At 33.8% G+C, this 13,036-nt stretch overlaps 1 protein-coding gene across 7 annotated transcripts in view; it reads left to right on the top strand.

Annotated features, from left to right (window-relative positions):
• LOC133181975 (katanin p60 ATPase-containing subunit A-like 2) overlaps positions 1 to 13,036 on the top strand; it is a 54,945-nt gene that overhangs the window by 39,577 nt on the left and 2,332 nt on the right. For all 7 annotated transcript variants that reach the window (XM_061316650.1, XM_061316648.1, XM_061316647.1 and 4 more), the window contains 4 exons: positions 10,867 to 10,964; positions 11,119 to 11,226; positions 11,362 to 11,530; positions 11,894 to 11,996. In XM_061316650.1, the coding sequence (XP_061172634.1) occupies positions 10,867 to 10,964; positions 11,119 to 11,226; positions 11,362 to 11,530; positions 11,894 to 11,996 (478 nt within the window). The remainder of the gene's footprint in view (positions 1 to 10,866; positions 10,965 to 11,118; positions 11,227 to 11,361; positions 11,531 to 11,893; positions 11,997 to 13,036) is intronic.

Raw genomic sequence — 13,036 nt, 5'->3', positions numbered from 1 at the left:
TTACCCCCAAAGTGGACTATCCCGATTAGTTACACATTCATGGGAAGACTAGAATGTTTCGCCCAAAAACATGTCTCGTCCTGCGACGGTCAAGGAATCTGATACCATTTATGTTCAATAACAACATCTTTTAGAAAAAAAATATTTAAATCATTTTCATTAAACAATCTTTAAAAATAGTTTTCTTATTTCTGTCTTTTCTGTTCATTTAATATGACACAAGCCTGCATGGGGAAAAAACAATGGCCACGTAATAATTACTATATATTGATTGCTTTAGTCAGGCAAGTTTCTTGAAAAGCTTTTACTTATAACCATGGTTTAGGATCAGTTTTTCCGTGGTGTAAAACAAAAGGTTGTAGTTATCGTATTTCCACTTGTAGTCATGTCGTTTTTCTACTTTGAGATACAGACAAGAAAAATTATAGTAGACGTTTGAGGAAACCCCAGATTAAAACTCTATTGCGAAACAGAATTGCAACGTAATTGTGATGTGACAATCCAACATTTCCTTCACATTTCTTTGATCCTTATGGTACTTTCATTCAAACAAACGCTCGGCTGACTCCGTAAATTCTGACCTACTTATCGGAGTTTACAGAGACAGCCGCCATTTTGGACCCGCTTCAAATTTAGAAATGCGAATATCTAGAGTTTGGATTGATCAATTCTAAAATAAATTATATATAAAGCATTTTCAGAAGAGTCTCTATTAACCTTATTAAAATAAAAGAAAAATATAGAAAAACAAAAAAGTTTAAAAATACGACTTTTTAAAATTCGCATCCGGTAACGACGGGAAGTATTGACGACGCACAAAAAGGTGATTCCCCTCATCTAGAAGACATAACCTATCATCTCTAACAAGTCTCCAGTTCATATCTTAAACCATTTTTGAAAAAAAGGGGGGACAAAATTTCATTTTAAAATCAGAAAACTGTCAATAACTTGGCACCAGAAGCGAGTTTTCCAAATTTTCCTTCTGATGAACAAAGTTCATTTGACGACGCATAATTCCTGAAAGTTTCATTTAAAACCACTGAATAGTTTTTGAGAAATCGCCTGCACAAAATTTTGGGGAAAAAAATAATAATAATAACTAGAAACTCATTGCGAGCAATGAGAGGTCTTCCGTCCGATTCTGAAATTAAAAACAAAAAATCACGCTGAAAAAGTGATAAAAGAAATTCAGCGTGAAAATCCAAGTAAGCTAGCCATTAACCATTCACTTTTTTGCATCACTTCCTGTCACGACCGGAAGTAACGGCGATACAAGATTTTCTCACGATTCAAATAAACTGATGACTGACTATCAGACCTGAAAGTTTTAGACTTCAGTCGTTTACTGCTGTCGAGCAATATTGTGAGAACAAATTCTACTTTTGAGGACAGGAAAACACTGGACCGGAAGTGAATTTTATAGAAATCTCTGCAAACTTTTTTAATCAAAAAGATGAAAACATACATAAAACTCCTAGAAGACTCTCTATTAACCCTGTAAATCCCAGAGAAAAATATTGAAGAACAAAAAGTTGCAAATTTAACATTTTTGAATTCACTTCCGTTTGCGACCGGAAGTAAGAACGACGAAAAATAATGGTCAATCACCATATCTACATTTGATGCTCTATCACCTCAGCAAGTTTCATATTCATATCTTTAGCCATTCTCTGATGATACTGTTTACTTTCTTTTATTCTTTATGTGTTCAACTTTTTATTTCATGTAATTCCATATACAGGCATGTCCATTTAATCTTTTTCTGCACTTCTATGTACTTCTGCATCAGACCATTTGTCTACCACGAAAGGTTGGTCACGATACATTATTTCGCGCGAAACGTCACGGGTAAATATTCGCGCATTTCCTTTGGAATGTATTTTCTTTTGAATGGTGATGGTTTCAATGAAATTTCAAAATGTATGTTCTTATAACCTGAATATCGAGCTTGAGAAAGTATTTTTATCATATTGTACTTATTATATATCTTATGGATAAGTAACACTGAAGCAGTGATTTAGGTAAGATTTTCTACAAGTTTTATTTTCATGTTTACCCCCAAAGTGGACTATCCCGATTAGTTACACATTCATGGGAAGACTAGAATGTTTCGCCCAAAAACATGTCTCGTCCTGCGACGGTCAAGGAATCTGATACCATTTATGTTCAATAACAACATCTTTTAGAAAAAAAATATTTAAATCATTTTCATTAAACAATCTTTAAAAATAGTTTTCTTATTTCTGTCTTTTCTGTTCATTTAATATGACACAAGCCTGCATGGGGAAAAAACAATGGCCACGTAATAATTACTATATATTGATTGCTTTAGTCAGGCAAGTTTCTTGAAAAGCTTTTACTTATAACCATGGTTTAGGATCAGTTTTTCCGTGGTGTAAAACAAAAGGTTGTAGTTATCGTATTTCCACTTGTAGTCATGTCGTTTTTCTACTTTGAGATACAGACAAGAAAAATTATAGTAGACGTTTGAGGAAACCCCAGATTAAAACTCTATTGCGAAACAGAATTGCAACGTAATTGTGATGTGACAATCCAACATTTCCTTCACATTTCTTTGATCCTTATGGTACTTTCATTCAAACAAACGCTCGGCTGACTCCGTAAATTCTGACCTACTTATCGGAGTTTACAGAGACAGCCGCCATTTTGGACCCGCTTCAAATTTAGAAATGCGAATATCTAGAGTTTGGATTGATCAATTCTAAAATAAATTATATATAAAGCATTTTCAGAAGAGTCTCTATTAACCTTATTAAAATAAAAGAAAAATATAGAAAAACAAAAAAGTTTAAAAATACGACTTTTTAAAATTCGCATCCGGTAACGACGGGAAGTATTGACGACGCACAAAAAGGTGATTCCCCTCATCTAGAAGACATAACCTATCATCTCTAACAAGTCTCCAGTTCATATCTTAAACCATTTTTGAAAAAAAGGGGGGACAAAATTTCATTTTAAAATCAGAAAACTGTCAATAACTTGGCACCAGAAGCGAGTTTTCCAAATTTTCCTTCTGATGAACAAAGTTCATTTGACGACGCATAATTCCTGAAAGTTTCATTTAAAACCACTGAATAGTTTTTGAGAAATCGCCTGCACAAAATTTTGGGGAAAAAAATAATAATAATAATAAGAAACAGTAGAATCACTATAAGGTCTTCCGTGAAGACGGAAGACCTTAATAAGAAACAGTAGAATCACTATAAGGTCTTCCGTGAAGACGGAAGACCTTAACTAGAAACTCATTGCGAGCAATGAGAGGTCTTCCGTCCGATTCTGAAATTAAAAACAAAAAATCACGCTGAAAAAGTGATAAAAGAAATTCAGCGTGAAAATCCAAGTAAGCTAGCCATTAACCATTCACTTTTTTGCATCACTTCCTGTCACGACCGGAAGTAACGGCGATACAAGATTTTCTCACGATTCAAATAAACTGATGACTGACTATCAGACCTGAAAGTTTTAGACTTCAGTCGTTTACTGCTGTCGAGCAATATTGTGAGAACAAATTCTACTTTTGAGGACAGGAAAACACTGGACCGGAAGTGAATTTTATAGAAATCTCTGCAAACTTTTTTAATCAAAAAGATGAAAACATACATAAAACTCCTAGAAGACTCTCTATTAACCCTGTAAATCCCAGAGAAAAATATTGAAGAACAAAAAGTTGCAAATTTAACATTTTTGAATTCACTTCCGTTTGCGACCGGAAGTAAGAACGACGAAAAATAATGGTCAATCACCATATCTACATTTGATGCTCTATCACCTCAGCAAGTTTCATATTCATATCTTTAGCCATTCTCTGATGATACTGTTTACTTTCTTTTATTCTTTATGTGTTCAACTTTTTATTTCATGTAATTCCATATACAGGCATGTCCATTTAATCTTTTTCTGCACTTCTATGTACTTCTGCATCAGACCATTTGTCTACCACGAAAGGTTGGTCACGATACATTATTTCGCGCGAAACGTCACGGGTAAATATTCGCGCATTTCCTTTGGAATGTATTTTCTTTTGAATGGTGATGGTTTCAATGAAATTTCAAAATGTATGTTCTTATAACCTGAATATCGAGCTTGAGAAAGTATTTTTATCATATTGTACTTATTATATATCTTATGGATAAGTAACACTGAAGCAGTGATTTAGGTAAGATTTTCTACAAGTTTTATTTTCATGTTTACCCCCAAAGTGGACTATCCCGATTAGTTACACATTCATGGGAAGACTAGAATGTTTCGCCCAAAAACATGTCTCGTCCTGCGACGGTCAAGGAATCTGATACCATTTATGTTCAATAACAACATCTTTTAGAAAAAAAATATTTAAATCATTTTCATTAAACAATCTTTAAAAATAGTTTTCTTATTTCTGTCTTTTCTGTTCATTTAATATGACACAAGCCTGCATGGGGAAAAAACAATGGCCACGTAATAATTACTATATATTGATTGCTTTAGTCAGGCAAGTTTCTTGAAAAGCTTTTACTTATAACCATGGTTTAGGATCAGTTTTTCCGTGGTGTAAAACAAAAGGTTGTAGTTATCGTATTTCCACTTGTAGTCATGTCGTTTTTCTACTTTGAGATACAGACAAGAAAAATTATAGTAGACGTTTGAGGAAACCCCAGATTAAAACTCTATTGCGAAACAGAATTGCAACGTAATTGTGATGTGACAATCCAACATTTCCTTCACATTTCTTTGATCCTTATGGTACTTTCATTCAAACAAACGCTCGGCTGACTCCGTAAATTCTGACCTACTTATCGGAGTTTACAGAGACAGCCGCCATTTTGGACCCGCTTCAAATTTAGAAATGCGAATATCTAGAGTTTGGATTGATCAATTCTAAAATAAATTATATATAAAGCATTTTCAGAAGAGTCTCTATTAACCTTATTAAAATAAAAGAAAAATATAGAAAAACAAAAAAGTTTAAAAATACGACTTTTTAAAATTCGCATCCGGTAACGACGGGAAGTATTGACGACGCACAAAAAGGTGATTCCCCTCATCTAGAAGACATAACCTATCATCTCTAACAAGTCTCCAGTTCATATCTTAAACCATTTTTGAAAAAAAGGGGGGACAAAATTTCATTTTAAAATCAGAAAACTGTCAATAACTTGGCACCAGAAGCGAGTTTTCCAAATTTTCCTTCTGATGAACAAAGTTCATTTGACGACGCATAATTCCTGAAAGTTTCATTTAAAACCACTGAATAGTTTTTGAGAAATCGCCTGCACAAAATTTTGGGGAAAAAAATAATAATAATAACTAGAAACTCATTGCGAGCAATGAGAGGTCTTCCGTCCGATTCTGAAATTAAAAACAAAAAATCACGCTGAAAAAGTGATAAAAGAAATTCAGCGTGAAAATCCAAGTAAGCTAGCCATTAACCATTCACTTTTTTGCATCACTTCCTGTCACGACCGGAAGTAACGGCGATACAAGATTTTCTCACGATTCAAATAAACTGATGACTGACTATCAGACCTGAAAGTTTTAGACTTCAGTCGTTTACTGCTGTCGAGCAATATTGTGAGAACAAATTCTACTTTTGAGGACAGGAAAACACTGGACCGGAAGTGAATTTTATAGAAATCTCTGCAAACTTTTTTAATCATAAAGATGAAAACATACATAAAACTCCTAGAAGACTCTCTATTAACCCTGTAAATCCCAGAGAAAAATATTGAAGAACAAAAAGTTGCAAATTTAACATTTTTGAATTCACTTCCGTTTGCGACCGGAAGTAAGAACGACGAAAAATAATGGTCAATCACCATATCTACATTTGATGCTCTATCACCTCAGCAAGTTTCATATTCATATCTTTAGCCATTCTCTGATGATACTGTTTACTTTCTTTTATTCTTTATGTGTTCAACTTTTTATTTCATGTAATTCCATATACAGGCATGTCCATTTAATCTTTTTCTGCACTTCTATGTACTTCTGCATCAGACCATTTGTCTACCACGAAAGGTTGGTCACGATACATTATTTCGCGCGAAACGTCACGGGTAAATATTCGCGCATTTCCTTTGGAATGTATTTTCTTTTGAATGGTGATGGTTTCAATGAAATTTCAAAATGTATGTTCTTATAACCTGAATATCGAGCTTGAGAAAGTATTTTTATCATATTGTACTTATTATATATCTTATGGATAAGTAACACTGAAGCAGTGATTTAGGTAAGATTTTCTACAAGTTTTATTTTCATGTTTACCCCCAAAGTGGACTATCCCGATTAGTTACACATTCATGGGAAGACTAGAATGTTTCGCCCAAAAACATGTCTCGTCCTGCGACGGTCAAGGAATCTGATACCATTTATGTTCAATAACAACATCTTTTAGAAAAAAAATATTTAAATCATTTTCATTAAACAATCTTTAAAAATAGTTTTCTTATTTCTGTCTTTTCTGTTCATTTAATATGACACAAGCCTGCATGGGGAAAAAACAATGGCCACGTAATAATTACTATATATTGATTGCTTTAGTCAGGCAAGTTTCTTGAAAAGCTTTTACTTATAACCATGGTTTAGGATCAGTTTTTCCGTGGTGTAAAACAAAAGGTTGTAGTTATCGTATTTCCACTTGTAGTCATGTCGTTTTTCTACTTTGAGATACAGACAAGAAAAATTATAGTAGACGTTTGAGGAAACCCCAGATTAAAACTCTATTGCGAAACAGAATTGCAACGTAATTGTGATGTGACAATCCAACATTTCCTTCACATTTCTTTGATCCTTATGGTACTTTCATTCAAACAAACGCTCGGCTGACTCCGTAAATTCTGACCTACTTATCGGAGTTTACAGAGACAGCCGCCATTTTGGACCCGCTTCAAATTTAGAAATGCGAATATCTAGAGTTTGGATTGATCAATTCTAAAATAAATTATATATAAAGCATTTTCAGAAGAGTCTCTATTAACCTTATTAAAATAAAAGAAAAATATAGAAAAACAAAAAAGTTTAAAAATACGACTTTTTAAAATTCGCATCCGGTAACGACGGGAAGTATTGACGACGCACAAAAAGGTGATTCCCCTCATCTAGAAGACATAACCTATCATCTCTAACAAGTCTCCAGTTCATATCTTAAACCATTTTTGAAAAAAAGGGGGGACAAAATTTCATTTTAAAATCAGAAAACTGTCAATAACTTGGCACCAGAAGCGAGTTTTCCAAATTTTCCTTCTGATGAACAAAGTTCATTTGACGATGCATAATTCCTGAAAGTTTCATTTAAAACCACTGAATAGTTTTTGAGAAATCGCCTGCACAAAATTTTGGGGAAAAAAATAATAATAATAATAATAAGAAACAGTAGAATCACTATAAGGTCTTCCGTGAAGACGGAAGACCTTAATAAGAAACAGTAGAATCACTATAAGGTCTTCCGTGAAGACGGAAGACCTTAATAAGAAACAGTAGAATCACTATAAGGTCTTCCGTGAAGACGGAAGACCTTAATAAGCATTTCAAGAGGTCTTTCCACAGAAAGGTGAAAAGACCTAATAAAGCACTAGGAGACTAATTGTTCAGAGAACAATTAGAGGCCTTTCCACCTTTTTAAGTGTTTCCGTGTCATTTGGGTTGAAAAAAAGGAGAAAAATGCAAAAAATGCACCAAAAAAAAAAAAAAAAAAAAAATGCTCCTCCAGCTGGGCTCGAACTCAAAACCCTTGGGTTGAAAGGCAGGTGCGCTAACCATTCGGCCACGCTTTCCGATAACATACGTAAGTTAATTGTTTAAGACTATAGAAGAAATGCAAGCGTATTTTTGGAATCGGTAGGGGAAGAAAGAAGTTCCGTAAAAGGAAATAGTTCCTGAATTTGCAAGCAGTATATGGAATAGTAAGGGACGGGCTGCGTGAGAAAACGTTAACACTGTTCCCTAATGAAAATGTATTAATGGACTGTAGCCCGATTCATCGATATTGTGAGCATGCTGAATTTTTTGTAAATAGCTTCGTTGTAAGCTTAAAAGATCGGGTTCGGATTTTAACATTTCTGACTGAATATCCTGAAATAAATATGAAACATTTAAATAAGCATTTCTTTGGGTTTAATTAAATATGTGTAGCCCAAATTAAATTCCCAACATTCAGTTTTAGAAGGGAAAGACGACAATGAAAGCGAGAATAGTTTTTAATATACCGAAAATCGCTATTTCTGGAAACTGATTAATTCTAAATAAAAATCAAATAAATTCCAAATGTAACAGAAAGAGAGAATGCTTGGTATTAAAATGTCGTATCATATCAGGAGAATTAAATGCTACTAACGACATCTGAAGAAATAGCCGATAAAAGGTTTAGATCATTTCTTCGTTCACCTGCACTTAAATTTCAAACACAACAGAACTTGTAGTTTTTGCCGTGAAACTTCAAGACTTCTATAAACTTATATGACTCACCGTAAAACTCTCCAGAAAGTTTCTCTGAGGTTTATACTACATTTGTACCAAATTTGGTGTCGATCCGAGGTCTGGTTTGAATTCTAGAGTAATATTCTACATTGTTGTTGATGTGATTTTTTTTTTTTTTTTAAGAAGGGGGGGGGGGTGAATTATTTATTTTATGCCTCTTTTACACTAAGAATTGTAACTACTTCCACATCCTTAAGCCTTATTGTGACCTTTGAGTCAAGGTCAAAGGTCAAGGGTCAAGGTCATTCAAAAAAAAAAAAAAAGAAAAGAAAGAAATCTTTACTTTCTGTATTTTCACCTGATACTGGAGCTGGATGCATGTCCTAACTTTTCTATTTGACCCAATGTCAAGGTCAAAGGTCAAGGTCAAAGCTCAAGGTCATTTGGTGAATTGCTATATTTTACACATATATAAGGGATTTCTTATGTTTTTAAATGACCTTGACCTTTGACCTTGACCTATATTTCAAGGTCAAAGGTCAAATATGCCGAAGCAGTTGGTACCATGTCTCTAGGATACACCGTTTTAAAAATAAGTTCATTAAATGTAAGTAGCGTAAACTTTCAGGGGCAGTAACTCATACAAGGGTCCAAAGAATGCTTTTGCAATGATAGAATGAAGAGAGTACTAAATGAGTCGAAGACACTGATGAAGGTTTGGAATCTCTACGGTTTACGGTTTCGGAGGAGTAGCGATAACAAGGTTTTATTGCGAAAGGGGTGACAACTTTTGAATGGGTCAAGCTTGGGGGACAAGAATGAAATCCTTAAAATAGTTTTAGAAGGACATATTATAGATGCAAAGGTATTCAGAATATGTCGAAAGACAAAAGAGATATTTAAAAAGCTAATTTTCTCATATTTTGAATGACCTTGACCTTTGACCTCTATATAAATTTCAAGGTCAAATGTCAAAGAATTTAATGCAGTTGGTCCCATGTCTTTACGACTTGTCGTTTTGAAAAATATTTCATTTTTCGTAAACATCGAAAACTCTCAGGGGCGATAACTTAATAAAGGGCTCGACAAATCATTTCGCAATGAAAGATTGAAAAGTCCTCTCAAGTAGTCGAAAACATTGGTAACGGTTTCGTACCTCTGGGGTTTATGGTTTCGAAGGAGTAGCGATAACAAGGTTTTTCGTTCAAAGGGCAAGAACTCCGAAAGGGGTCATAGGTCATACTCGTTGGGTAGTTTTTCGAAATAACTTTTGATGTCGAGTATCATGAATTATAAAGTTTTTCGATAAGTCTTTCGGTTCAAAAGTCCGTAACGGAAAAATAATAATAATAATAAACATAAGCATTTCAAGAGGTCTTTCCACAGAAAGGTGGAAAGACCTAATAAACAGAAGAAAATCAATAGGTCTTTCCACAGAAAGGTGGAAAGACCTAATAATAATAAACATAAGCATTTCAAGAGGTCTTTCCACAGAAAGGTGGAAAGACCTAATTAGTCAGGGTAAGGTCCATTGTCACCTCTAGTAAAACTAGTCAGGGTCAGGTCCATTGTCACTTCTAATAAAATTTGTCAGGGTAAGGTCCATTGTCACCTTTAATAAAACTAGTCATGGTTAGTTCATTGTCACCTCTAATAAAACTAGTCAGGGTCAGGTCCATTGTCACCTCTAATAAAACTAGTCAGGGACAGGTCCATTGTCACCTCTAATAAAACTAGTCAGGGTCAGGTCCATTAATCAAGGTCATAGTCCTTATATAGGTCATTATTTTTAATTTTGATAAATAAAAATAGAAGCGTGTACTTAAAACCAGTTACATGTATCATGCAGTGACCAGAAACTGTATCGTACTTTTGTCTGTGTGTGTATTTGTTAAAGGGGGGAGGAGAGATTGGTTTTCATATTAAGACAAGGTTATTATATCTTTCATCAAAATAAAGTTTTTATATGACCGTCTTAAGTCAGGACGTTTTATGGTAATATAATATTTTTATATCTCAACAACCAAATTGCATAGTGTCATATCTCACTAATATGACAGATGGTTGCAATTAAATTTTCCAATCTAATAATACAAAAATGATTAGCTAAGTATTTTGATGTTTTATTAGGCTGTGGCATTGTTCATCATGCATAAAAATACAATGAACAAAGCTGCATTCTCAGCTTTTGTGTAATTCCAACACAACCAGCTGAGAATTATATTATGACTATATGTTCTAATTAATAACTACATCATAGGAGATACACTCATCAAACATTAGGAATGGCAAAATCATTGAAATCTGTGTATTTACGTTCTTCCATGAACACTCATCTGTTTATGATAATTAAGCAAAATTTGATGGGCACATCATGCACCATGGCAGTGCACTTTTAAAACTGTCCTGCTTTTAAAAAGTAATAATTCTATTGTTCTTGTTTATTTTCAGGTGCTATTTGAAATGGCTAGATTCTATGCTCCATCTACAATCTTCTTGGATGAGCTAGAGGCCATCATGAGTCAAAGGGGGTCACAGGGAGGCAGCGGGTAAATCCTCAGAAAACTCGACTACAAGAACTCGTGTCTGACACACAATAGAGCAGTCTAAAGAGACAGTGCAAAGATTTTGGTCAATTATAATGTGACTAAAATCATAAACTTCTATCATAGAGTTTATCACAAACATTATTTGTTTTAACAGGGAGCATGAAGGGAGTAGGAGAATGAAAACTGAATTATTGGTGCAGATGGATGGCTTAGCCAAAACGGATGATTTAGTCTTTCTTTTAGCAGCTTCTAATTTACCCTGGTAAGTCTTTCCCTGTCACTTTTAATTTTTTGCTCACATAAGTAATGGATATTGGAAAAATAATTCTTATAAAGCTCTTTATTTTTTGTTTATGAACCCACCTAAATAACCTGTAAAAAATGGCTGTTTATACAGGGAGTTGGATCAAGCCATGCTTCGTCGGTTGGAGAAGAGAATTATTGTTGACCTCCCAACATATGAAGCAAGGAAAGCCATGTTTAAACATCATCTCCCTACCGTAGTTGTGCCAAAGGAAGGTGGTTTGGAATTACTGAGCAGTCTGGATTATGATCTCCTAGCAACAGTATGTGTCAATATGATATCCAAGAAACAGTATACTGTAAATTTATTTTTTTCCATGGGGTCATAATTCCATGGAATTACAATTTTTCTTCAATCCACAGATAGAAAATTATGCAGATTTTTTGGATAGCCATTGCATATTGTAAATGCAGTTTAAGTACGCTGTGACAAATTTCTACAGAAAATTTGTGACTGTGTATGAAGCATAAATTAATCCCATGTGGAAAAATGTACATCTACAGTATGTCATCAGGTTTTCAGTTTGTACAAAAGTATTTTGACCAACTTGTGCATACAGTAAATGACATAGACATATTTTTATGGTCAGAACAGCTAACCTTAATGACTGCTTATTTGTTTGCAGAAGACGGAAGGGTATTCAGGCTCAGATTTAAGATTAGTTTCTAAAGAGGCAGCCATGAGACCGGTCAGAAAAATTTTTGATGCCCTGGAAAAAAATGATCATGGTATGATATTGAGATTTCATGAAAAATGAACACTTTTATCAGTTGAATTGCAATCTTTTTTTTTTTGCTCTACTGATTAAAAGGCCAGAAGAGCTTATGCAATAGTAAGGTGTCTGTCCATCCATCCATCTGTAAACTTTTCACATTTTCAACTATATACATGTATATGTATACAGGAACAGAATTTTCTTCTTCATAACTACATGGCCATGTTAATTATATTGATATTAAAGCATCTCTTTGGTGTGCAGATTCAGAAACCCTTACATTTGGGTGGTGCCATAATAGGGGTCACAATTTCTCATGGGAATATAAAAATCTTTTAAAAATCTTCTGAAGAACAGCAGGGCTAAAGTAACTCAGGGGAGCATTGTGACCCAAAGACCTCTTGTTTAATTTCAGTGATTAATTTTGAATATTTACATTTCCAAATATTTTTCCTTAACATTCTTTGCAAATTAGAAAAAGTTCATGTTCTCATGAACTACCGTGGGATGAGTAAGAATATTTCCATTGTGATGTGACTGAAGTCAAAAAATAGTGCAAACTTCAGTCATCTGAAAAATAATGTAAATATAAGATATGAATTTAATTTTTGAGAATTCATGAGGTACATGAACTACAACGCTTCACACCTGCATATTTATGATGAAGCGCATCATGAAATATGCCGGCTTGAAGCGTCGTAGTTCATGTCCTCATGAATTCTCAAAAAGTTAAATTAATCTCTTAATAAAACTTAGTTTACAAGTACATGTATATTCACTATGATACATATTTCTAATTGAGGGTTTTTGATTTGGATTAACTATGTTGCTATGGTTACTAAAAAAGAAATATCTCTGAAATTCTTTCAAAATGATACTCTTCCTACAATTTTGCTTCGATTTCAATAAAACACAAGTAGATTACACTATGAAACATAATACTTTATATTAGATTTTGATATCGACAAACTTTGTTGTCATGGTTAATGAAAATAGAAATTTCTATGAACTTCTTTCAAAATGCTACTCTTTGTACAGTATTAGTCCAATTTC

The sequence above is a fragment of the Saccostrea echinata genome, unplaced genomic scaffold (assembly GCF_033153115.1).
Source record: "Saccostrea echinata isolate AGI-Se365-2 ecotype Australia unplaced genomic scaffold, CSIRO_AGI_Sech_v1 ptg000009l, whole genome shotgun sequence".
Taxonomy (NCBI): Eukaryota; Metazoa; Mollusca; class Bivalvia; order Ostreida; family Ostreidae; genus Saccostrea; species Saccostrea echinata.
The sequence above is the reverse complement of the archived record's forward strand: the minus strand, read 5'-3'. Positions and strand labels throughout refer to the sequence as shown.